Below are 27,374 nucleotides of genomic sequence, written 5' to 3'. Positions count from 1 at the left end.
CCAGCCCTACAGCCCTCCCTATCTCTGTAACCCCCTCCAGCCCCTATACCGCTCCCTATCTCTGTAACCTCCTCCAGCCCCGAAACCCCTCCCTATCTCTGTAACCTCCTCCAGCCCTACACCCCTCCCTATCTCTGTAACCCTCTCCAGCCCCTACACCCCTCCCTATCTCTGTAACCTCCTGCAGCCCCTACACCCCTCCGTATCTCCGTAACCTCCTCCAGCCCCTACACCCCTCCCTATCTCTGTAACCCCCTCCAGCCCCTACACCCCTCCCTATCTCTGTAACCTCCTCCAGCCCCTACACCCTAGCTATCTCTGTAACAACTTCCAGCCCCTTCACCCTCCCTATCTCTGCAACCCCCTCCAGCCCCTACACCCCTCTCTATCTCTGTAACCCCCTCCAGCCCCTACACCCCTCCCTATCTCTGTAACCCGCTCCAACCCCTACACCCTCCCTATCTCTGTAACCCCCTCCAGCCCCTACACCCTCCCTATCTCTGCAACCCCCTCCAGCCCCTACACCCCTCCCTATCTCTGTAACCTCCTCCAGCCCCTACACCCTCCCTATCTCTGCAACCCCCTCCAGCCCCTACTCCCCTCCCTATCTCTGTAACCTCCTCCAGCCCCTACACCCCTCCCTATCTCTGTAACCTCCTACAGCCCCTACACCCCTCCCTATCTCTGTAATCTCCTCCAGCCCCTACACCCCTCCCTATCTCTGTAACCTCCTCCAGCCCCTACACCCCTCCCTATCTCTGTAACCTCCTCCAGCCCCTACACCCCTCACTATCTCTGTAACATTCTCCAGCACCTACACTCCTCCCTATCTCTGTAACCTCCTCCAGCCCCTACACTCCTCCCTGTCTCTGTAACCCCCTCCAGCCCCTACACCCCTCCCTATCTCTGTAATCTCCTCCAGCCCCTACACCCCTCCCTATCTCTGTAACCTCCTCCAGCCCCTACACCCTTCCCTATCTCTGTAACCTCCTCCGGCCCCTACACCCCTCCCTATCTCTGTAACCACCTCCAGCCCCTACACCTCTCCCTATCTCTGTAACCTCCTCCAGCCCCTAAACCCCTCCCTGTCTCTGTAACCCCCTCCAGCCCCGACACCCCTCCCCATCTCTGTAACCTCCTCTGGCCCCTACACCCTCCCTATCTCTGTAACCTCCAGCCCCTGCACCCCTCCCTATCGCTGTAACCTCCTCCAGCCCCTGCACCCCTCCCTATCGCTGTAACCTCCTCCAGCCCCTGCACCCCTCCCTATCTCTGTAACCTCCTCCAGACCCGCATCCCTCCCTATCTCTGTAACCTCCTCCAGCCCCACAACCCTCCCTATCTCTGTAACCTCCTCCAGCCCCTACACCCCTCCCTATCTCTGTAACCTCCTCCAGCCCCTACACCCCTCCCTATCTCTGTAACCTCCTCCAGCCCCGAAACCCCTCCCTATCTCTGTAATCCCATCCAGGCGCTACACCCTCCCTATCTCTGTAACCTCCTCCAGCCCCTACACCCCTCCCTATCTCTGTAACCTCCTCCAGCCCCTACACCCCTCCCTATCTCTGTAACCACCTCCAGCCCCTACACCCCTCCCTATCTCTGTAACCACCTCCAGCCCCTACACCCCTCCCTATCTCTGTAACCTCCTCCAGCCCCTACACCCCTCCCTATCTCTGTAACCTCCTCCGGCCCTACACCTCTCCCTATCTCTGTAACCCCCTCCAGCCCTCCCTATCTCTGTAACCTCCTCCGGCCCCTACACCCCTCCCTATCTCTGTAACCACCTCCAATGCCTACACCTCTCCCTATCTCTGTAACCTCCTCCAGCCCCTAAACCCCTCCCTATCTCTGAAACCCCCTCCACCCCTCCCTATCTCTGTAACCCCCTCCAGCCCCTACACCCCTCCCTATCTCTGTAACCACCTCCAGCCCCTACACCCCTGCCTATCTCTGTAACCTCCTCCAGCCCTGCAGCCCTCCCTATCTCTGTAACCCCCTCCAGCCCCTATACCGCTCCCTATCTCCGTAACCTCCTCCAGCCCCTACACCCCTCCCTATCTATGTAACCCCCTCCAGCCCCTACACCCCTCCCTATCTCTGTAACCCCCTCCAGCCCCTACACCCCTCCCTATCTCTGTAACCCCCTCCAGCCCCTACACCCATCCCGATCTCTGTAACCTCCTCCAGCCCCTACAACCCTCCCTATCTCTGCAACCCCCTCCGGCCCCTACACCCCTCCCTATCTCTGTAACCCCCTCCAGCCCCTACACCCCTCCCTATCTCTAACCTCCTCCAGCCACTACACCCCTCCCTATCTCTGTAACCCCCTCCAGCCCCTACACCCCTCCCTATTTCTGTAACCCCCTCCAGCCCCTACACCCCTCCCCATCTCTGTAACCCCCTCCAGCCCCTACACCCCTCCCTATCTCTGTAACCCCCTCCAGCCCCTACACCCCTCCCTATCTCTGTAACCACCTCCAGCCCCTATACCCCTCCCTATCTCTGTAACCTCCTCCAGCCCCTATACCCCTCCCTATCTCTGTAACCTCCTCCAGCCCCTATACCCCTCCCTATCTCTGTAACCTCCTCCAGCCCCTACACCCCTCCCTATCTGTATAACCTCCTCCAGCCCCTACACCCCTCCCTATCTCTGTAACCTCCTCCAGCCCCTACACCCTCCCTATCTCTGTAACCCCCTCCAGCCCCTACACCCCTCCCTATCTCTGTAATCACCTCCAGCCCCTACACCCCTCCCTATCTCTGTAACCTCCTCCAGCCCTGCAGCCCTCCCTATCTCTGTAACCCCCTCCAGCACCTATACCGCTCCCTATCTCTGTAACCTCCTGCAGCCCCTACACCCCTCCGTATCTCCGTAACCTCCTCCAGCCCCTACACCCCTCCCTATCTCTGTAACCCCCTCCAGCCCCTACACCCCTCCCTATCTCTGTAACCTCCTGCAGCCCCTACACCCCTCCGTATCTCTGTAACCTCCTCCAGCCCCTACACCCTAGCTATCTCTGTAACAGCTTCCAGCCCCTTCACCCTCCCTATCTCTGCAACCCCCTCCAGCCCCTACACCCCTCCCTATCTCTGTAACCCGCTCCAGCCCCTACACCCTCCCTATCTCTGTAACCCCCCTCCAGCCCCTACACCCCTCCCTATCTCTGTAACCTCCTCCAGCCCCTACACCCTCCCTATCTCTGCAACCCCCTCCAGCCCCTATTCCCCTCCCTATCTCTGTAACCTCCTCCAGCCCCTACACCCCTCCCTATCTCTGTAACCTCCTCCAGCCCCTACACCCCTCCCTATCTCTGTAATCTCCTCCAGCCCCTACACACCTCCCTATCTCTGTAACCTCCTCCAGCCCCTACACCCCTCCCTATCTCTGTAACCTCCTCCAGCCCCTACACCCCTCCCTATCTCTGCAACATTCTCCAGCACCTACACTCCTCCCTAGCTCTGTAACCTCCTCCAGCCCCTACACTCCTTCCTGTCTCTGTAACCCCCTCCAGCCCCTACACCCCTCCCTATCTCTGTAACCACCTTCAGCCCTACACCACTCCCTATCTCTGTAACCTCCTCCAGCCCCTAAACCCCTCCTCATCTCTAACCTCCTCCGGCCCCTACACCCCTCCCTATCTCTGTAACCTCCTCCAGCCTCTACACCCCTCCCTATCTCTGTAACCTCCTCCAACCCCTACACCCCTCCCAATCTCTGTAACCCCCTCCAGCCCCGACACCCCTCCCTATCTCTGTAACCTCCTCCAGCCCCTACACCCCTCCCTATCTCTGTAACCTCCTCCAGCCCTACACCACTCCCTATCTCTGTAACCTCCTCCAGCCCCTACACCTCTCCCTATCTCTGTAACATCCTCCAGCCCCGACACCGCTCCGTATCTCTGTAACCTCCTCCAGCCCCTACACCCCTCCCTATCTCTGTAACCTCCTCCGGCCCCTACACCCCTCCCTATCTCTGTAACCCCCTCCAGCCCCTACACCCCTCCCTATCTCTAACCTCCTCCAGCCACTACACCCTCCCTATCTCTGTAACCCCCTCCAGACCCTTCACCCCTCCCTATCTCTGTAACCACCTCCAGCCCCTATACCCCTCCCTATCTCTGTAACCTCCTCCAGCCCCTACACCCCTCCCTATCTCTATAACCTCCTCCAGCCCCTACACCCCTCCCTATCTCTGTAACCTCCTCCAGCCCCTACACCCTCCCTATCTCTGTAACCCCCTCCAGCCCCTACACCCCTCCCGATCTCTGTAACCACCTCCAGCCCCTATACCCCTCCCTATCTCTGTAACCCCCTCCAGCCCCTACACCCCTCCCTATCTCTGTAACCTCCTCCAGCCCTACAGCCCTCCCTATCTCTGTAACCCCCTCCAGCCCCTATACCGCTCCCTATCTCTGTAACCTCCTCCAGCCCCGAAACCCCTCCCTATCTCTGTAACCTCCTCCAGCCCTACACCCCTCCCTATCTCTGTAACCCTCTCCAGCCCCTACACCCCTCCCTATCTCTGTAACCTCCTGCAGCCCCTACACCCCTCCGTATCTCCGTAACCTCCTCCAGCCCCTACACCCCTCCCTATCTCTGTAACCCCCTCCAGCCCCTACACCCCTCCCTATCTCTGTAACCTCCTCCAGCCCCTACACCCTAGCTATCTCTGTAACAACTTCCAGCCCCTTCACCCTCCCTATCTCTGCAACCCCCTCCAGCCCCTACACCCCTCTCTATCTCTGTAACCCCCTCCAGCCCCTACACCCCTCCCTATCTCTGTAACCCGCTCCAACCCCTACACCCTCCCTATCTCTGTAACCCCCTCCAGCCCCTACACCCTCCCTATCTCTGCAACCCCCTCCAGCCCCTACACCCCTCCCTATCTCTGTAACCTCCTCCAGCCCCTACACCCTCCCTATCTCTGCAACCCCCTCCAGCCCCTACTCCCCTCCCTATCTCTGTAACCTCCTCCAGCCCCTACACCCCTCCCTATCTCTGTAACCTCCTCCAGCCCCTACACCCCTCCCTATCTCTGTAATCTCCTCCAGCCCCTACACCCCTCCCTATCTCTGTAACCTCCTCCAGCCCCTACACCCCTCCCTATCTCTGTAACCTCCTCCAGCCCCTACACCCCTCCCTATCTCTGTAACATTCTCCAGCACCTACACTCCTCCCTATCTCTGTAACCTCCTCCAGCCCCTACACTCCTCCCTGTCTCTGTAACCCCCTCCAGCCCCTACACCCCTCCCTATCTCTGTAATCTCCTCCAGCCCCTACACCCCTCCCTATCTCTGTAACCTCCTCCAGCCCCTACACCCTTCCCTATCTCTGTAACCTCCTCCGGCCCCTACACCCCTCCCTATCTCTGTAACCACCTCCAGCCCCTACACCTCTCCCTATCTCTGTAACCTCCTCCAGCCCCTAAACCCCTCCCTGTCTCTGTAACCCCCTCCAGCCCCGACACCCCTCCCCATCTCTGTAACCTCCTCTGGCCCCTACACCCTCCCTATCTCTGTAACCTCCAGCCCCTGCACCCCTCCCTATCGCTGTAACCTCCTCCAGCCCCTGCACCCCTCCCTATCGCTGTAACCTCCTCCAGCCCCTGCACCCCTCCCTATCTCTGTAACCTCCTCCAGACCCGCATCCCTCCCTATCTCTGTAACCTCCTCCAGCCCCACAACCCTCCCTATCTCTGTAACCTCCTCCAGCCCCTACACCCCTCCCTATCTCTGTAACCTCCTCCAGCCCCTACACCCCTCCCTATCTCTGTAACCTCCTCCAGCCCCGAAACCCCTCCCTATCTCTGTAATCCCATCCAGGCGCTACACCCTCCCTATCTCTGTAACCTCCTCCAGCCCCTACACCCCTCCCTATCTCTGTAACCTCCTCCAGCCCCTACACCCCTCCCTATCTCTGTAACCACCTCCAGCCCCTACACCCCTCCCTATCTCTGTAACCACCTCCAGCCCCTACACCCCTCCCTATCTCTGTAACCTCCTCCAGCCCCTACACCCCTCCCTATCTCTGTAACCTCCTCCGGCCCTACACCTCTCCCTATCTCTGTAACCCCCTCCAGCCCTCCCTATCTCTGTAACCTCCTCCGGCCCCTACACCCCTCCCTATCTCTGTAACCACCTCCAATGCCTACACCTCTCCCTATCTCTGTAACCTCCTCCAGCCCCTAAACCCCTCCCTATCTCTGAAACCCCCTCCACCCCTCCCTATCTCTGTAACCACCTCCAGCCCCTACATCCCTCCCTATCTCTGTAACCTCCTCCAGCCCCTACACCCCTCCCTATCTCTGTAACCTCCTCCGGCCCCGACACCCCTCCCTATCTCTGTAACCACCTCCAGCCCCTAAACCTCTCCCTATCTCTGTAACCTCCAGCCCCTACATCCCTCCCTATCTCTGTAACCCCCTCCAGCCCCTACACCTCTCCCTATCTCTCTAACCTCCTCCGGCCCCGCATCCCTCTGCGGTGTCTGCGCTCCTCCAATTCTGACCTCTTGTGCAGAGATGGGCAAGGAGCGAGCGAGAAGGGCAGGGAGGTACGGGGGGGCGGTGGGGGGGGGGGAGGGTGCGGGGAGACGCAGTGGCAGGGAGGGGAGCGAGGGCTGGAGAGTGGCGAGGAGTAAGGGAGAGGGGCCGGGCCGGGGAGGGCGAGTGGGAGGGGCCAGGGAGCGGGAGGGGAGGGGCCAGTGAGGGGGACAGGTGGGAGGGGCCACGGAGTTGGAGGGGAGGGGAGGGGCTGGGGTGCGGGAGGGGAGGGGCCAAGGAGCAGGAGAGGCCAGGGAGCATTGGGGAGGGGAGGGGCCAGGGAGCGGGAGGGGCCAGGGATCGTCGGGGAGGGGAGGGGCTAGGGAGCGGGAGGAGCCAGGGAGCGAGAGGGGCCAGGGATCGTCGGGGAGGGGAGGGGCCAGGGAGCGGGAGGGGTCAGGGAGTGTCGGGGAGGGGAGGGGCCAGGGAGCGGGAGGGGTCAGGGATCGTCGGGGAGGGGAGGGGCCAGGGAGCGGGAGGGGCCAGGGATCGTCGGGGAGGGGAGGGGCCAGGGAGCGGGAGGGGCCAGGGATCGTCGGGGTGGGGAGGGGCCAGGGAGCGGGAGGGGTCAGGGAGTGTCGGGGAGGGGAGGGGCCAGGGAGCGGGAGGGGCCAGGGATCGTCGGGGAGGGGAGGGGCCAGGGAGCGGGAGGGGTCAGGGAGTGTCGGGGAGGGGAGGGGCCAGGGAGCGGGAGGGGTCAGGGATCGTCGGGGAGGGGAGGGGCCAGGGAGCGGGAGGGGTCAGGGAGTGTCGGGGAGGGGAGGAGCCAGGGAGCGAGAGGGGCCAGGGATCGTCGGGGAGGGGAGGGGCCAGGGAGCGGGAGGGGTCAGGGAGTGTCGGGGAGGGGAGGGGCCAGGGAGCGGGAGGGGTCAGGGATCGTCGGGGAGGGGAGGGGCCAGGGAGCGGGAGGGGTCAGGGAGTGTCGGGGAGGGGAGGGGCCAGGGAGCGGGAGGGGCCAGGGATCGTCGGGGAGGGGAGGGGCCAGGGAGCGGGAGGGGCCAGGGATCGTCGGGGTGGGGAGGGGCCAGGGAGCGGGAGGGGCCAGGGATCGTCGGGGAGGGGAGGGACCAGGGAGCGGAGGGGTCAGGGAGTGTCGGGGAGGGGAGGGACCAGGGAGCGGAGGGGCGAGGGAACGTCGGGGAGGGGCCAGAGAGCGGGAGGGGAGCCGGATGGGAGGGGCCAAGGAGCGGGAGAGGGACTGGCCAGGGAGCATCGGGGAGGGGCGGGGCCAGGGAGGCCAGGGAGCGGGAGGGGAGGAGCCAGGGAGCGTCGTGGAGGGGCGGGGTCAGTGAGTGGGAGGGGCCATGGAGCGGGAAGGGCAGGGCCATGCAGCGTCGGGGAGGGGCGGGGCCAGGGAGGTGCCAGGGAGCATCGGGGAGGGGCGGGGCCAGGGAGCGGGAGGGGAGGAGCCAGGGAGCGTCGTGGAGGGGCGGGGTCAGTGAGTGGGAGGGGCCATGGAGCGGGAGGGGAGGAGCCAGGGAGCGTCGGGGAGGGGCGGGGCCAGGGAGGTGCCAGGGAGCATCGGGGAGGGGCGGGGCCAGTGAGTGGGAGGGGCCAGGGAGCGGGAGGGGCCAGGGATCGTCGGGGAGGGGCCAGGGAGCGGGAGACTTACCGGACAAGCCATCCCGTGTTCTCTTGTCCCGGTGCAGGCCACGGCTGGACGATGTGCTGTTGTTGCCGTCGCTGGAACATCGCTGGCGTTTCCGCGTGGGCAGCCCTTGAATCCTTTGTTTCTTCAGCGCCTCCGCCTTGATGCTCAGAGGCTCGTCATCACTCGAGTCACTGTCCTGGAACAGAAAGACGTGCCTTTATATAGCGCCTTTCACAGACACCGGATGCCCCAACGCGCTTTACACCCAATGAAGTACTTTGTGGAGTGTGGTCACTGTGGTAATGTGGCAAACACCAATTTGCACACAGCAAGCTCCCACACACAGCAAATGTGATAATGACTCGGATCAACTGTTTTTGTAATGTTGAATCAGGCATAAATATTGGCCCCAGGACACCGGGGAGAACTCCCCCGCTCTTCTTCGAACTACTGGCCGTGGGATCTTTTACGTCCACCTGAGGGGACAGACGGGCCTCGGTTTAATGTCTCATCCGAAAGATGGCACCTCCGACACTCCCTCAGTACTGCCCCTCCGACAGTGCGGGGCTCCCTCAGTACTGCCCCTCCGACAGTGCGGCGCTCCCTCAGTACTGCCCCTCCGACACTCCCTCAGTACTGCCCCTCCGACAGTGCGGGGCTCCCTCAGTACTGCCCCTCCGACAGTGCGGCGCTCCCTCAGTACCGCCCCTCCGACACTCCCTCAGTACCGCCCCTCCGACACTCCCTCAGTACTGCCCCTCCGACAGTGCGGCACTCCCTCAGTACTGCCCCTCCGACAGTGCGGCACTCCCTCAGTACTGCCCCTCCGACAGTGCGGGGCTCCCTCAGTACTGACCCTCCGACAGTGCGGCACTCCTTCAGTACTGCCCCTCCGACACTCCCTCAGTACTGCCCCTCCGACACTCCCTCAGTACTGCCCCTCCGAAAGTGCGGCGCTCCCTCAGTACTGCCCCGCCAACTGAGGAAGCGCCGTACTGCGCTCTCGGAGGGGCAGTACTGTAAACGTCTACGATTCAATGACGTTGGGCGCCTTCGTACTGACCTCGTGATCAAGAAGAACTCTTTCCACCACTTTCTTCAGCTGCCTTTTCTCTTCCTTGCTGAGGGTGTCCTTCTTGAAATGCTGCTGATATTTCTCCTTCACGATGGAGTGTGTGAGGTGACTGCGTGGATAGTGCGAGAGAGAAAGGCAGACAGGTTTAATCAGCATCAGGACAACACCTCCCCCCTCCTCTTAGCATCATCATCAGAGGCAGTCCCTCGCAATCGAGGAAGACTTGCTTCCACTTTGAACATGAGTCCTTCAGTGGTTGAACAGTCCAATACGAGAGCCACAGTCCCTGTCACAGGTGGGACAGACAGACGTTGAGGGAAGGGGAGGGTGGGACTGGTTTGCCGCACGCTCCTTCCGCTGCCTGCGCTTGGTTTCTGCACGCTCTCGGCGACGAGACTCGAGGTGCTCAGCGCCCCCTCCCGGATGCACTCCCTCCACTTGGGGCGGACTGGTCTTTGGGCCCAGGGACTCCCAGGTGTCGGTGGGGATGTTGCACTTTATATATCAGGGAGGGCTTTGAGGGTGGTCCCCTGTAACGTTTCCTCTGCCCCACCTTTGGCCCGTTTGCCTGTGAAGGAGTTCCGACTAGAGCGCTCGCTTTGGGGAGTCTCGTGTCTGGGGAGGGGGGGGGACATGCGGACAATGTGGCCCTGCCCAGCGGAGCTGGTCGAGTGTGGTCAGTGCTTCGATGCTGGGGATGTTGGGCCTGGTCGAGGACATGTGGAAACGTATTTTTATCTAAGCTGATACCATACGGTATTTGTGTGCCCTTTGCAATATATATATATCAAAATGGAGTCCTGGCCCTTCCAGAACTTTCTGCAGTTTAGCAGTCAGCTTGCATAAACAGCTAAACCTGGTTTGAGATGGCTGATGGCCATCTGACAGCTAGGAGACAAGTCATGCTGAGACAAGTACCCACCCCCCCATGGTGCTCTCCTATTGTCTACACCACACCAGTTCCATGTCACCCCACCTTTCCTATGTACTCCATTCCACCAGCCACTATCTCTTGTAGAGACCTCATCCTTTTGATGTAAACGATAAACTGACCAGGAAATGGAACAATCCTGACACAATACAAGACAGGTGATAGCCCATTACATATGATTCATGGAGTAATGGCCGACTGATAACCCTGACAAAAGGAAATATCTGTAAACCATGTCAGGACCAGGATATAGTAATTAACTCTTTATCTGTATTCACTGACTGTGAGACAGAGCAATACACAGGGAGAGGCCAGAACTTGGGTTTTACTGTATAAATATCTTGTGAAGCTGTACCATTGCGGAGGTGTTCACTTAGCCCTTGACTGAGTGTAACCTACCCCTTGCTAGCAAGTACACTAAAGAAACTTCTGCCGGAGCTGTAAGTGTCGGAGTCATTCTTTTCGGAGGTCGAGATTTCGACAGTTACTTCTTGGAGGTTCCACCGAGATGCATACTCTCTGTCCTGTGAGTAAAACGGATACAGGCATAGTGCTTCTCCAGTGAAAGGCTTCAGTGGCCAAACAAGGTGAGCCTTTTGCTCAGAAGAGGTTTCTTCACTGTTGAATCGCATATGTAATCTGTTGTCCACAGGGGAGGTACTGCATCTACAAGCCTCGACATTTAAAAGCTAAAGGTATTTTTTATAACCATTTCTTTCTCAGCTCGCCTGCAGAAGAGAACAGGTTCTGGAAAAATCTCGAAACAGCCCGGGGAAGGTTTCAGTAGATAAGGGAGCGCTAGTCGATCGAAAAGGGTTCCAGGTTCTTATGTGATAAGATTTTTATTGTTTTTAATTCGGAAGGGGTTCTTATGTGATAAGAGTACAGGAAAAAAAAAGAAAGCGCAATCGATCAAAGAGTTTGGGTATGGAACCATAAGTTTTATCAGTTTTTTTATTAGGATAAGTTAAGGACTCGGTCTGTAGTGGCGTGCAACGCAGACTGAGAATATTGTTTGTTGTCCTTGTTATACTGTTGTGTGCAATACCTTTGTGAGAGTTTGCCATTAGAGAAACGGGAAGAGTCACTCGGGAAAATTGTGATTCGGGAAAAAAAAACACAAGGATTGATTAAGAAAAGAAACAGTAACTGATTGATCAACTACGGTTGGTTCGTGCCAACATATCTCACACACCCAGACTGAGCCCGAATTAAGAGCCTTTTCAGGCCACGTAACGGCCAGGAGAAGTGGGCGTAGAGAACTCGGTTGGCCGAAAGGATTGTGAGATCAGAAACTGTGGAAAATCTTAATCATCCAGAATGGGTGCCGGAGCAAGTTAAAACACCACAAAAGGCACACCAGCCTATGTCATGCTCCAGAATTGTGGTCAGTCTTCAATTGACCAAAGAAACAAAAACCGGTAAAAGTGGACTAAGGGTGAAAACAGGCCATTTCCACCCGATGGTTCATGTAATTTAGAGAGAACAACATGTCTAGAAGAGTGTCTTATAAACAGATCCAGGTAGAAGAGAAAAAAAAAGGAAAGTAATAGAAAAGGCCTGGGTTCCGATTCTTCAAGCCCATTAAAATTAACAGAGGAAGTAAATCAAATGTAAAATTTTTTTAAAAAGAGAACCTGAAAGTGACTTATGGATTCAAAAAAAAAAGCTTTATTGAATGGAGAGACTTTTGTGAATGTCTTGTCTTTGAATGAGAGTGCGTGAATGTCTTGTCTTTGAATGAGAGTGCTTCTGTGTTTTTTCCTTGTGTCTGGAAACCTGTTTGGAAAGGTTGTGGAGCTGCCTGTTTGTTTTAGCTCCACCCACTTTTTCAAACAAAGTGAAGTTTTTTAACCCTTCATAGTGTTGTCCCGCATGTGGGAAGTTTAAGACATTTTAAGTTAGAAGCGCAGGTGTGGATTTATTCGGATGAGAAGTTACGGAGCTAGGAAATGCACAAAGGATAGGTTTGTTGAGACATGGTCCCGGTGGTTAAAAGTTGTAATGCCTTTTTTTTTAAAAAAAAAGCCTTTGTGGGTCTCTCGAGGTGCAGGCTGGGGGAGTACACTCTCATTGTCCTTGGTGTAAAATCTTGGTACAAAAGCTTCTAGCTCAGTAAGAGGATTTGTTTTTGATAAAGAGTGGCAGTACAATAGTTGAATTGGGATTTTGAGATATTTCAGGTGATCTCCTTGATCAACATTTTAGGTGTATTGGAAAAATCTTGGGTTTGGAAGCCTTTTAATAAAATTAGAAAACAAGTACTTTACATTCTGTGATCTGGGAATCACTACAAGCATAAATGATAAGTCCGTGTAACACACCTTTTCTTCCGGTTCAGAAGCCCAATAGTGACAAATGGAGGTTTGTCCATGACCTACGAGCTGTGAATGAATCTACTATATTCTCACAATGCTTAAAGGATGTGGAATGAAGTATCCCGGAATGCTTTCCAGAGTCTTAAGCAGTCCCTCACTTCAGCACCAGCCTTGGGATTACCAGATTACACTAAGCTATTCAACTTATTTGTGCATCACAATCGGGTTTTGCACAATCTGTTTTGACTCAGTTACATGGGGACAGGCAGCGACCGGTAGCGTATTTCAGTACCCAACTAGACCCAGTGGCACGCGGACTATCAGGATGTCTTCCTTCATTGGCAGCAGCTTATTATGCTATGCAACAGGCTCAGACAATAACTCTAAATCATCAAACCATTTTGTATATCCCACACTCTGTCGAGATTTTACTTACTAAATGTGCCACCCAACACCTAACCGCCGCAAGAACCACTAAATATGAAGTCGAACTGTTATCAAATCCGAACCTTATCAAAAGATGCACTACCTTAAATCCAGCCACTCGACTCCCCACGGAAGACGACGGCGAACCCCATTCATGTGAAATGCTTTCATTCACAGGTAAAGGAAGCCCAAGTCAAGCCAGCGGAAGGGAAGTGTCATAACCTGGAGCCAGGGGAATTCGTTTACATCAAGATTTTTAAAAGAAAAAGCAGTCTACAGCCAAGATTCGAAGGACCATACCAGGTCTTGCTGGCGACCAATACTGCAATCAAGGTAAAGGAAAGACCAACATGGATCCACGCATCCCATTGCAAACGGGCACCCGACCAGGAGGAAGGGAAGAAGGAACCAGAGGAACAGAAAAAAGAAGACTGAATAAGGAACTGTATGGACTATGGGGACTGATGGTGCTGGGCTTGACAGGGTTTTACTTCGCATTATTGATTACACCAGGGGTACAGATTTATGGCACTGAGTCATAGGTATGCTCAAGAAAGAAACTTGTCGAGTTGTTGGATATGTTCCCATGTACCTGTCCACTCCGAAGGGGGTATTCCCCTGAGATCTGTCCCCTTTAACGAATCAGAAATGGTAGAATGGTTGACGGTGCAAAATAGGACAAACCTAACTAAGGGGCTAGAAACGAAGGAGCAAACAGAATGGAGGTCGGCAGGGTATAAACTTACAGCCTTCCAGGGATGGTACCAGCCCAATTATGATAATAACCATCAGCCTCCCTTCCTAAGCATTATTCCCAGAATAGAAAATCCCGAAGGTATAACATGCCGAGTGAGTAATGAGACTAAAGGACCAGAAATGGGACGCAGCAAGTGTTCCCAAATGATTAAATGGCAAGCCACAACTAATCCCACTGAGAGAAAGATAGCAACCGTTGGCTGGACAACGGTCCATAACAAAGCCCCAGGTGAAGGGTGGGAAGGTGAGACCACTCGAGTAGGGACAGTGCGAAAGGACCAGGGGCTGACGTCCTATAATTGCACCTACTTTATTTGTGGCCATAAAGCCTACCCATGGTTACCAGCCAACTGGACAGGGTCCTGTTACTTAGGATATGTGGTACCCCTTATCAGATCAGTAAGGACTCTAAGGGAGGCCTATGGAAGTCACAGATTTAAACGGGATTTGACATGGCAAAACGGAATATTCAAGGTAATGGTGCCACTCTCTGGAATAGCATCGACCGAATGGCAGTTACGGGAACTGGCTAACTTAGTCGAATCAGTAGCCAACGCAACTTCCCAAGCCTTTGAAGGGGTAAATGATGAAATGGTAGCGATTCGAACAGTGGCTCTCCAAAATCGTATGGCCTTAGATTATCTCCTAGCCAAGGAGGGAGGGACATGCGCATTAATAGGTGAAGAATGCTGTCCGTATATCCCGGATAAATCAGAAGATATCGGCAGTCTAGCTGAAAACATCAGGAAAAGGGTAATAGAGTATAAAGAGACAGTTGGCCAGGACGGTATCACCTTGTGGGGTTGGGCATCGGGATGATTGGGAGCCCTGGGGAAATCTGTGGTACAGGGCTTGATCATATTCCTGCTGATAGCCTTCACCCTGTATCTATTATTTGTCGTCATTAAGTGTTGCTGTGCCAGAGGGGAGAAACGATGTTACCTACCGAGACCACGGCTAGAGTTATGGTAGCAACAACTGCTAAGGCTCTTGTGTGGAAATGGAAATGGAGAGACTGTACAAGATCAGAATGCATTAAGTTGTCCTTGTGAAGGACAAAATGGGGGAATGTGGAAATGTATTTTTATCTAAGCTGATACCATACGGTATTTGTGTGCCCTTTGCAATATATATATATCAAAATGGAGTCCTGGCCCTTCCAGAACTTTCTGCACTTTAGCAGTCAGCTTGCATAAACAGCTAAACCTGGTTTGAGATGGCTGATGGCCATCAGACAGCTAGGAGACAAGTCATGCTGAGACAAGTACCCCCCCCCCCCCCCCATGGTGCTCTCCTATTGTCTACACCACACCAGTTCCATGTCACCCCACCCTTTCCTATGTACTCCATTCCACCAGCCACTATCTCTTGTAGAGACCTCATCCTTTTGATGTAAACGATAAACTGACCAGGAAATGGAACAATCCTGACACAATACAAGACAGGTGATAGCCCATTACATATGATTCATGGAGTAATGGCCGGCTGGCCAACTGATAACCCTGACAAAAGGAAATATCTGGAAACCATGTCAGGACCAGGATATAGTAATTAACTCTTTATCTGTATTCACTGACTGTGAGACAGAGCAATACACAGGGAGAGGCCAGAACTTGGGTTTTACTGTATAAATATCTTGTGAAGCTGTACCATTTCGGAGGTGTTCACTTAGCCCTTGACTGAGTGTAACCTGCCCCATGCTAGCAAGTAAACTAAAGAAACTTCTGCCGGAGCTGTAAGTGTCAGAGTCATTCTTTTCGGAGGTCGAGATTTCGACAGACGTTAACGTTGGTGCGTCTGTCCTCCCAGGGGATTTGTAGGATCTTGTGGAGACATCGTTGGTGGTATTTCTCCAGCGACTTGAGGTGACGACTGTACATAGGTGTGGGAGCAGGCCATTCGGCCCTTCGAGCCTGCACCACCATTCAATAAGATCATGGTTGATCATGCAACTTCAGTTCCCCTTTCCTGCTTTCTCTCCATACCCCTTGATCCCTTTAGCCGTAAGGGCCACATCTAACTCCCTTTTGAATATATCTAACGAACTGGCCTCAACAACTCTCTGTGGTAGAGAATTCCACAGGTTCACAACTCTCTGAGTGAAGAAGTTTCTCCTCGTCTCAGTCCTAAATGGTTTACCCCTTATCCTTAGACTGTGTCCCCTGGTTCTGGACTTCCCCAACATCGGGAACATTCTTCCTGCATCTAACCTGTCTAAACCCGTCAGAATTTTATATGTTTCTATGAGATCCCCTCTCATCCTTCTAAATTCCAGTGAATACAGGCCCAGTCGATCCAGTCTCTCCTCATATGTCAGTCCCACCATCCCGGGAATCAGTCTGGTGAACCTTCGCTGCACTCCCTCAATAGCAAGAATGTCCTTCCTCAGATTAGGAGACCAAAACTGAACACAATATTCTAGGTGAGGCCTCACCAAGGCCCTGTACAACTGTAGCAACACCTCCCTGCCCCTATACTCAAATCCCCTCGCTATGAAGGCCAACATGCCATTTGCCTTCTTCAGCACCGTGGAGGCAGAAACCCTCACAACATTAGGCAGTGCACCTTGAAGTGCCGTATGCTGCAGGGCGAGGGAGCGAGAGCGGAAAAGTGGGATTAGGCCGGGGTAGCTCTTGGTCGGCCGGCGCAGACACGATGGGCTCGAAACGGCCCCCTCCCGCGCTGTAAACCTCTATCATTCGATCTCTATATTATCCTGAGTGGAGTAAATATTATTCTATATGTAAATATATCTCTATATTTATATCTATTCATACAGTTAGACGTATATACATAGTGTGTCCAATATTTAGTTAGTAATTCCTCTCTTCACTCAAACGACCAAAATTAATCACCAAGGGTTGTTTTTATGGAGATATATTATATTTAGGGGCATATTTACCCCAGGTTTGGAGATATATTATATTTAGGGGGATTATTTGGGTATATTTTATATTTAATGGGTTTATTTGGGGATGTATTTTATATTTAGAGGATCATTTAGCACGGGTTAAGGTTTATTTGGGGATATTTTATATTTGGGGTATATTTGGGAATATTTATTATATTTAGGGTATATTTGGGAATATTTATTATATTTAGGGTATATTTGGGGATATTTATTATATTTAGGGTATATTTGGGGATATTTATTATATTTGTTGTATATTTGGGGATATTTATTATATTTGGGGGTATATTTGGGGATATTTATTATATCTGGGGGTATATCTGGGAATATTTATTATGTTTGGGGTATATTTGGGAATATTTATTATATTTGGGGTATATTTGGGGTATATTTGGGGATATATATATATAATATTTGGGGGTATATTTGGGGTATTTATTATATTCGGGGGTATATTTGGGGATATTTATTATATTTAGGGTATATTTGCAGCTATTTATTATATTTAGGGTATATATGGGGATATTTATTATAGTTAGGGTGTATTTGGGGATATTTATTATATTTAGGGTATATTTGGGGATATTTATTATATTTGGGGCTGTATTTGGGGATATTTATTATATTTAGGGTATATTTGGGGATATTTATTATATTTGGGGTATATTTGGGTATATTTATTATATTTGGGTTATATTTGGGGATATTTATTATATTTAGGGTATATTTGGGGATATTTATTATATTTAGGGTATATTTGGGGATATTTATTATATTTGTTGTATATTTGGGAATATTTATTATATTTGGGGTATATTTGGGGATATTTATTATATTTGGGGGTATATTTGGGGATATTTATTATATCTGGGGGTATATTTGGGAATATTTATTATGTTTGGAGTATATTTGGGGATATTTATTATATTTGGGGGTATATTTGGGAATATTTATTATATTTGGGGTATATTTGGGGATATTTATTATATTTAGGGTATATTTGGGAATATTTATTATATTTGGGGTATATTTGGGGTATATTTGGGGATATATATATAATATTTGGGGGTATATTTGGGGTATTTATTATATTTAGGGGTATATTTGGGTTATTTATTATATTCGGGGGTATATTTGGGGATATTTATTATATTTAGGGTATATTTGCAGCTATTTATTATATTTAGGCTATATATGGGGATATTTATTATAGTTAGGGTGTATTTGGGGATATTTATTATATTTAGGGTATATTTGGGGATATTTATTATATTTGGGGCTATATTTGGGGATATTTATTATATTTAGGGTATATTTGGGGATATTTATTATATTTGGGGTATATTTGGGTATATTTATTATATTTGGGTTATATTTGGGGATATTTATTATATTTAGGGTATATTTGCAGATAATTATTATATTTGGGTTATATTTGGCGATATTTATTATATTTAGGGTATATTTGGGGATATTTATTTTATTTGGGGTATATTTGGGGATATATATTATATTTGGGGTATATTTGGGGATATTTATTATATTTAGGGTATATTTGGCGATATTTATTATATCTGGGATATATTTGTGGATATTTATTATATTTAGGGTATATTTAGGGATATTTATTATATTTAGGGTATATTTAGGGATATTTATTATATTTGGTGTATATTTAGGGATATTTATTATATTTGGGTTATATTTGGGGATATTTATTATATTTAGGGTATATTTGCAGATATTTATTATATTTGGGTTATATTTGGTGATATTTATTATATTTAGGGTATATTTGGGGATATTTATTATATTTGGGGTATATTTGGGGACATTTTTATATTTGGGGTATATTTGGCGATATTTATTATATTTGGGGGGATATTTATTATATTTGGGGGTATATTTGCCGATATTTATTATATTTAGGATATATTTGTGGATATTTATTATATTTAGGGTATATTTATTATATTTGAAGATATTTATTATATTTACCGGGGTTTAACACTATATGTGGGGGTTATATTTGGGGATATATATTATATTTGAAGATATTTATTATATTTACCCGAGTTTAACATTATATATTGAGTATATTTGCAGATATTTATTATATTTGAAGATATTTATTATATTTACCCGAGTGTAACATTATATTTTGAGTATATTTGCAGATATTTATGATATTTGAAGAGATTTATGATATTTGGGGTATATTTAGGGATATTTATTATATTTACCGGGTTTAACACTATATTCAAGGTATATTTGGGGATATATATTATATTTGAAGTTATATATTATATTTACCCGGGTTTAACATTATATTTAGGGTATATTTGAAGATATATATTATATTTGAAGTAATTTATTTTATTTACCAGGGTTTAACACTATATTTAGGGTATATTTGCAGATATTTTTTATATTTGAAGATATTTATTATATTTAGGGTATATTTGAAGATATATATTATATTTGAAGATATTTATATTTACTGTGTTTAACACTATATTTAGGGTATATTCACAGATATTTATTATATTTGAAGATGTATATTATATTTACCGGGTTTAACACTATATTTAGGGTATATTCACAGATATTTATTATATTTGAAGATATATATTATATTTACCGGGTTTAACACTATATTTAGGGTATATTTGGGGATATATATTATATTTGAAGTTATATATTATATTTACCTGGGTTTAACATTATATTTAGGGTATATTTGAAGATATATATTATATTTGAAGATATTTATTTTATTTACCAGGGTTTAACACTATATTTAGAGTATATTTGCAGATATTTATTATATTTAGGGTATATTTGAAGATATATATTATATTTGAAGATATTTATATTTACTGGGTTTAACACTATATTTAGGGTATATTCACAGATATTTATTATATTCACAGATATTTATTATATTTGAAGATATTTATTATATTTAGGGTATATTTGAAGATGTATATTATATTTACTGGGTTTAACACTATATTTAGGGTATATTCACAGATATTTATTATATTTGAAGATGTATATTATATTTACCGGGTTTAACACTATATTTAGGGTATAATTACAGATATTTATTATATTTACCAGAGTTTAGCACTGCATATAGGGAATATTTGAAAATATTTATTATATTTATTATATTTACCTGGGTTTAACACTATATATAGGGTATAATTACAGATATTTATTATATTTACAGATATTTATTATATTTACCGGGTTTAACACTGTATATGGGGTATATTTACAGATATATATTATATTTGAAGATATATATTATAATTACCAGAGTTTAATACTATATGTGGGGTATATTTGAAGATATTTATGATATTTATTATATTTACCGGGATTTAACACTATATATAGGGTATAATTACAGATATTTGAAGATATTTATGATATTTATTATATTTACCGGGGTTTAACACTATATATAGGGTATAATTACAGATATTTACAGATATTTGAAGATATTTATTATATTTGAAGATATATATTATAATTACCAGAGTTTAACATTATATTTAGGGTATATTTGAAGATATTTATTATATATAAGGTATATTTGAAGATATTTATGATATTTATGGTATATTTATAGATATTTATTATAATTGAAGATGTTTATTATATTTGGGGTATAATTACAGATATATAATATAATTACCAGAGTTTAACACTATATATAGGGTATATTTACAGATATTTATTATATTTGAAGATATTTATTATATTTGGGGGGTATAATTACAGATATATGTTATATTTCTGATATTTATTATATTTAGGGTATATTTACAGATATTTGAAGATATTTATTATATTTAGGGTATAATTACAGATATTTATTATATTTGAAGATATATATTATAATTACCGGGTTTAACACTATATGAGATGTATATTTGAAGATATTTATTATATTTATGATATTTATTATATTTACCCGGGTTTAACACTATATTTAGGGTATAATTACAGATATATTATATTTACCAGAGTTTAACACTATATTTAGGGTATATTTACAGATATTTATTATATTTACAGATATTTATTATATTTAGGGTATATTTGAAGATATATATTATAATTACCGGGGTTTAATATTATATGTGAGGTATAATTGAAGATATTTGATATTTATTATATTTGAAGATATTTATTATAATTACCAGAGTTTAACACTATATATAAGGTATATTTGAAGATATTTATGATATTTACCCGGGTTTAACACGATATGTGGGGTATATTTACAGATATTTATTATATTTAGGGTATATTTACAGATATTTGAAGATATTTATGATATTTATTATCTGTGAGGTATATTTACAGATATTTATTATATATAGGGTATATTTACAGATATATGTTATATTTGAAGATATATATTATATTTACCCGGGTTTAACACTATATATAGGGTATAATTACAAATATTTATTATATGTGAGGTATATTTATTATATTTAGATATTTATTATAATTACCAGAGTTTAACACTATATGTGAGGTATATTTGACGATATTTATGATATTTACAGGGTTTAACACTATATATAGGGTATAATTACAGATATTTATTATATTTGGGGGGTATATTTACAGATATGTTATATTTATGATATTTATGACATTTACCCGGGTTTAACATTATGTGAGGTATATTTACAGATATATATTATAATTACCAGAGTTTAACACCATATGTGAGGTATATTTACAGATATATATTATATTTGTGGGATATATTTACAGATATATGTTATATTTATGATATTTATTATATTTACAGGGTTTAACACTGTATATAAGGTATAATTAGATATTTATTATATGTGAGGTATATTTGGTGATATTTATTATATTTGGGGGATATATTTATAATACATATTATAATTACCAAAGTTTAACACTATACATAAGGTATAATTGAAGATATTTATTATATATAAGGTATATTTATGATATTTATGATATTTATTATAATTACCAGAGTATAACACTATATACAAGGTATATTTGAAGATATTTAATATATTTATGATATTTATGACACTTACCGGGTTTAACACTATATGTGAGGTATATTTGGGGATATATATTATATTTGGGGGATATATTGACAGATATATGTTATATTTACAGATATTTATGATATTTATTATATTTACCAGAGTATAACACTATATATAGGGTATATTTGAAGATATATGTTATATTTAATATATTTTATGATATATATTATATTTACCAGAGTTTAACACTATATGTGAGGTATATTTGGGGATATATATTATATTTGAGGGATATATTTACAGATATTTATGATATTTATTATATTTACCAGAGTATAACACTATATATAGAGTATATTTGAAGATATATGTTATATTTAATATATTTTATGATATATATTATATTTACCAGAGTTTAACACTATATGTGAGGTATATTTACAGATAAATATTATATTTGGGGGATATATTTGAAGATATTTATTGTATTTGAAGCTATATATTATATTTACCAGAGTTTAACACTACGGGCCCAAGTTTCCACACGATAAAAAACGAGCGCCCCTCCGAGCTGGGCGCCCGTTTTTCGCGCCTAAAACGGCGGCGGAAAAAAAACAACTCGCGATTCTGGAGCGTCCTGCAGCTCCTTGTCTGTTTGGCGCAGCGCCCGGGGGGGGGGGGGGGAGAGGGGAGGGCGGAGCCTACACTCGCGCCGATTTTGTAAGTGGGAGGGGGCGGGTACCATTTAAATTAGTTTTTTTTCCTGCCGGCAACGCTGCGCGTGCGCGTCGGGGCGTTTGCGCATGCGCAGTGTGAAAAAAAAAACAATCGGCACTCGGCCATTTTTGTAGTTCTTTGTAGCTGTTTAGTTTTTGAACATTTTTTTGATAAAAGCACATTGCCATCAGCACTGAGAAGGCTGCAGGAAGCCTCAGAAAGTTGGCGTCGGGAAAATGGCTCCTCAATTTCTGAGGCTTCCTGCAGCCTTCTGTCTCCTTCCCTCCCTCCCGCCGTCTGAAACGGCCTCCCCTCCCCTGCATTCGGTCAGTCGGTTGGGTCCCTCCCTGCTGTCTGGAACCACCTCCCCCCCCCGGAGTTCGGTTCCCTTCCTCCCTCCCGCCGGCCATCTGGAATGCCTGCCTTCCTTCCTCCCCCCCCCCCCCCCCGCCCAGCGTTCGGGAGTGGCTGCCTCGTTTTGTGAGGCTTGCTGCAGAATCCTCCCTGGCTGAAGCACTTTCACACAGGTAGGAAGATGGTTTATTTAATCTTTTCTTTGCTTATAAATGTTTATTCAGGTTGGATTTATTTGTATAATATCTGCAGAAGTATAAATAAGGATTTATTGTAGAATTTAATGACTTCCCCCTCCCCCCTCCCCCGCCTCCACCTCGCTCTGGACGCCTAATTTGTAACCTGCGCCTGATTTTTTAATGTGTAGAACAGGTTTTTTCAGTTCTACAAAAATCTTCACTGGCTCCATTCCAACTTAGTTTGGAGTACGTTTTCACTGTGGAAACTTTCAAATCAGGCGTCAGTGGCCGGACACGCCCCCCTTTGAAGAAAACATTCTGTTCCAAAGTAGAACTGTTCGACCTGACTCGAACTGCAGAAAAAAAAATGTGGAGAATTGCGATTTCTAAGATAGCCCGTTGTCCACCAGTTGCTCCTAAAAATCAGGCGCAAATCATGTGGAAACTTGGGCCCTGTGTGTGAGGTATATTTGGGGATATATATTATATTTGGGGGGATATATTTACAGATATATTATATTTATGATATTTATGACATTTACCAGAGTGTAACACTATATATAAGGTATATTTAAAGATATTTATGACATTTACCGGGTTTAACACTATATATAGGGTCTATTTAATATATTTATGATATTTACCAGAGTTTAACATTATATATAGGGTCTATGTAATATATTTATGATAATTACCAGAGTTTAACATTATATATAGGGTCTATTTAATATATTTATGATATTTACCAGAGTTTAGCATTATATATAGGGTCTATTTAATATATTTATGATATTTACCAGAGTTTAGCATTATATATAGGGTCTATTTAATATATTTATGATAATTACCAGAGTTTAACATTATATATAGGGTATATTTGAAGATATATATGCTATATTTCATATATTTATGACATTTACCAGAGTGTAACACTATATATAAGGTATATTTAAAGATATTTATGACATTTACCGGGTTTAACACTATATATAGGGTCTATTTAATATATTTATGATATTTACCAGAGTTTAACATTATATATAGGGTCTATGTAATATATTTATGATAATTACGAGTTTAACATTATATATAGGGTATATTTGAAGATATATATGCTATATTTCATATATTTATGACATTTACCCGGGTTTAACACTGTATTTGAGGTATATTTGGGGATATATATTATATTTGGGGGTATAATTACAGATATACGAGATATTTAATATATTTATGATATTTACCCAGGTTTAACACTGTATATATTATAATTACAGATATATATTATAATTACCAGAGTTTAACACTGTATGTGGGGTATATTTACAGATATATATTATATTTGAAGATATATATTATAATTACCAGAGTTTAACACTATGTATAGTGTATACTTGAAGATATTTATGATATTTATGACATTTACCAGAGTTTAACACTCTATGTGGGGTATATTTGAAGATATATATGTTATATTTAATATATTTATGATATTTATATTTACCCGGGTTTAACACTATATATATTATATTTACAGATATATATTATATTAATTATATTTATTATATTTGAAGATATATATTATAATTACCAGAGTTTAACATTATATATAGGATATATTTATGTTATGTATGATATATTTATGATAAATATTATATTTACCAGAGTTTAACACTATATTTGTTATATTTGAAGATATATATTATAATTACCGGGTTTAACACTATATATAAGGTATAATTACAGATATTTATGTTATATATGTTATATTTATGATATATATTATATTTGAAGATATATATTATATTTACCAGAGTATAACACTGTATATAAGGTATAATTATGTTATATATAGGGTATATTTGAAGATATATATGATAAATATTATATTTACCCGCCGCCGCTCACTAGACTATAACACTGTATATTTATGTTATATATAGGGTATATATAGGGTATATTTACAGATATATTATATATAAGATATTTATATAATTACCAGACTATAACACTGTATGTGAGGTATAATTATGTTATATTTGAAGATATTTATTATATATGAGGTATAATTATGATATATATAGGGTATATTTATGATATATTTAATATATTTAAAGATATATATGATATATAAGATATTTACCCACCGCCTCTGCTCACTAGACTATAACACTGTATAATTATGTTATATATAAGGTATATTTGTTATATTTATATATTTATTATATTTACCCGCCGCCGCTCACTAGGCTATAACACTGTATATAGGGTATATATATGAGGTATATATAGGATATATAGGGTATATATAGGGTATATATATGTGGTATATATAGGGTATATATAGAGTATATATAGGGTATATATATGAGATATATAAGGTGTATATATATGAGGTATATATAGGGTATATATATGAGGTATATATAGGAGGTATATATATGAGGTATATAGGGTATGTATAGGGTATATATGAGGTATATATAGGGGGTATATATATGAGGTGTATATATAGGGTATGTATAGGGTATATGAGGTATATATAGGGGGTATATATAGGGCATATAAGGTGTATATATAGGGTATATAGGGTATGTATAGGGTATATATGAGGTATATAAGGTGTATATATATGAGGTATATATAGGGTATATATAGGATATATAGGGGGTATATAGGGTATGTATAGGGTATATATGAGGTATATAAGGTGTGTATATATGAGGTATATATAGGGTATATATAGGGTATATAGGGGGTATATAGGGTATATATGGGGTATATAGGGTGTATATATAGGGTATATAGGGGGTATATAGGGTATATATAGGGTATATATATGAGGTATATAAGGTGTATATATATGAGGTATATATAGGGTATATATATGAGGTATATATAGGGTATATATAGGGTATATAGGGGGTATATATGAGGTATATAAGGTGTATATGAGGTATATATAGGGTATATATTAGGTATATATAGGGTATATATATGAGGTATATATAAGGTGTATATATATGAGGTATATATAGGGTATATATGAGGTATATATAGGGTATATATATGAGGTATATATAGGGTATATATATGAGGTATATATAAGGGGTATATATGGGGTATATAGGGTATATATAGGGTATGTATAGAGTATATATATGAGGTATATAAGGTGTATATATAGGGGGTATATAGGATGTATAGGGTATATATAGGGTATATAGGATGTATAGGGTATACATATAGGGTATATAGGATGTATAGGGTGGATGTATAGGGTATATATAGGTATATATAGGGGGTATATAGGATGTATCGGGTATATATGATATATAAGGTGTATATATATGAGGTATGTATAGGGTATATATAGGGTGTATATATGAGGTATATAAGGTGTGTATATAGGAGGTATATAGGATGTATAGGATGTATATAGGGTATATATAGGATGTATAGGGTATATATAGGGTGTATATATGAGATATATAAGGGGTGTATATAGGGGGTATATAGGATGTATAGGGTATATATAGGGGGTATATAGGATGTATAGGGTATATATAGGGGGTATATATAGGGGGTATATATAGGATGTATAGGGTATATAGGATATATAAGGGGTATATATAGGGGGTATATATAGGATGTATAGGGTATATATAGGGTGTATATATGAGGTATATAAGGTGTATATATAGGATGTATAGGGTATATATAGGGGGTATATATAGGATGTATAGGGTATATAGGATATATAAGATATTTACCCGCCGCCGCCGCTCACTAGGCCGAGGACGAATTTTTCCATCTGACCGCCGGCCGCCATTTTGCTTGAGACTTCCCGCCCGCCGCGGCGCCGACCAATCATAGCCGGCGGCCGGCGGCTTCCGCCAATCAGTGGCGGCGACCGTCTCTCCGCGAGCGGGGGGCGGGGCTAGCGCTGTGTGCGGAGTGGCGGGTCGAGACTCCCCGACCTCCATCTTAGTGCAGGGACCCGCCGCTGCGGGAGCGGGGGGGCGGCGGCCATCTTGGTAAAGGCCAGGCAGCCGCTCTTAGTGCAGCCACGTGGGTCGGCGGCACCCAATGGGAGCAAGGCTGGCGGTGGCCATCTTGGTGCAGGCACTGGCCTGGGTCGGAGGCTCATCTCGGGCAACGGCGGCCATCTTGGTGCAGGGCACGTGTGTCTGCTGGCCCAATGGGGGAGGCGCTGGCGGCCACCTTGGTACAGGAGCTGGTGGCCAAAAGGCAGGGGAGGGGGGCGGCCATCTTTGTACAGGTGCACCACCTTCTGCCCTCATGAATAACATATATTAATTACATGTCTTTTATACAGCGCAGAAATGGTCCACTTGGGCTCACAGCTACGCCGCCCCGGTGTTGGTGGGCCACACGAGCCCCCTCCCCTCCCGCCGCCTCGTCATCGACGTATCATCGAGGTTTACGGCACAGAAAGAGGTCATTCCGGCCCATCGTGTCCGCTTCCGGCCGACCAAGACCTCTCCC

The 27,374-nt window shown here is 44.8% G+C and overlaps 1 protein-coding gene across 1 annotated transcript in view; it reads right to left on the bottom strand.

The window, feature by feature from the left end:
• Positions 1 to 26,721, bottom strand: part of LOC139251221 (nucleolar and coiled-body phosphoprotein 1-like) — a 38,772-nt gene extending 12,051 nt beyond the window's left edge. The window contains exons 1-3 of the mRNA XM_070873183.1: positions 26,639 to 26,721; positions 9,199 to 9,319; positions 8,157 to 8,331 (exon numbers count right to left, since the gene is read on the bottom strand). Of these exons, the coding sequence (XP_070729284.1) occupies positions 8,157 to 8,331; positions 9,199 to 9,319; positions 26,639 to 26,697 (355 nt within the window). The 5' untranslated portion in view covers positions 26,698 to 26,721. The remainder of the gene's footprint in view (positions 1 to 8,156; positions 8,332 to 9,198; positions 9,320 to 26,638) is intronic.
• Positions 26,722 to 27,374: the final 653 nt, after the last annotated feature.

The sequence above is a fragment of the Pristiophorus japonicus genome, unplaced genomic scaffold (genome assembly GCF_044704955.1).
Source record: "Pristiophorus japonicus isolate sPriJap1 unplaced genomic scaffold, sPriJap1.hap1 HAP1_SCAFFOLD_424, whole genome shotgun sequence".
In the NCBI taxonomy this organism is placed as follows: domain Eukaryota; kingdom Metazoa; phylum Chordata; class Chondrichthyes; family Pristiophoridae; genus Pristiophorus; species Pristiophorus japonicus.
This window is presented reverse-complemented; position numbering and strand designations above follow the sequence as displayed.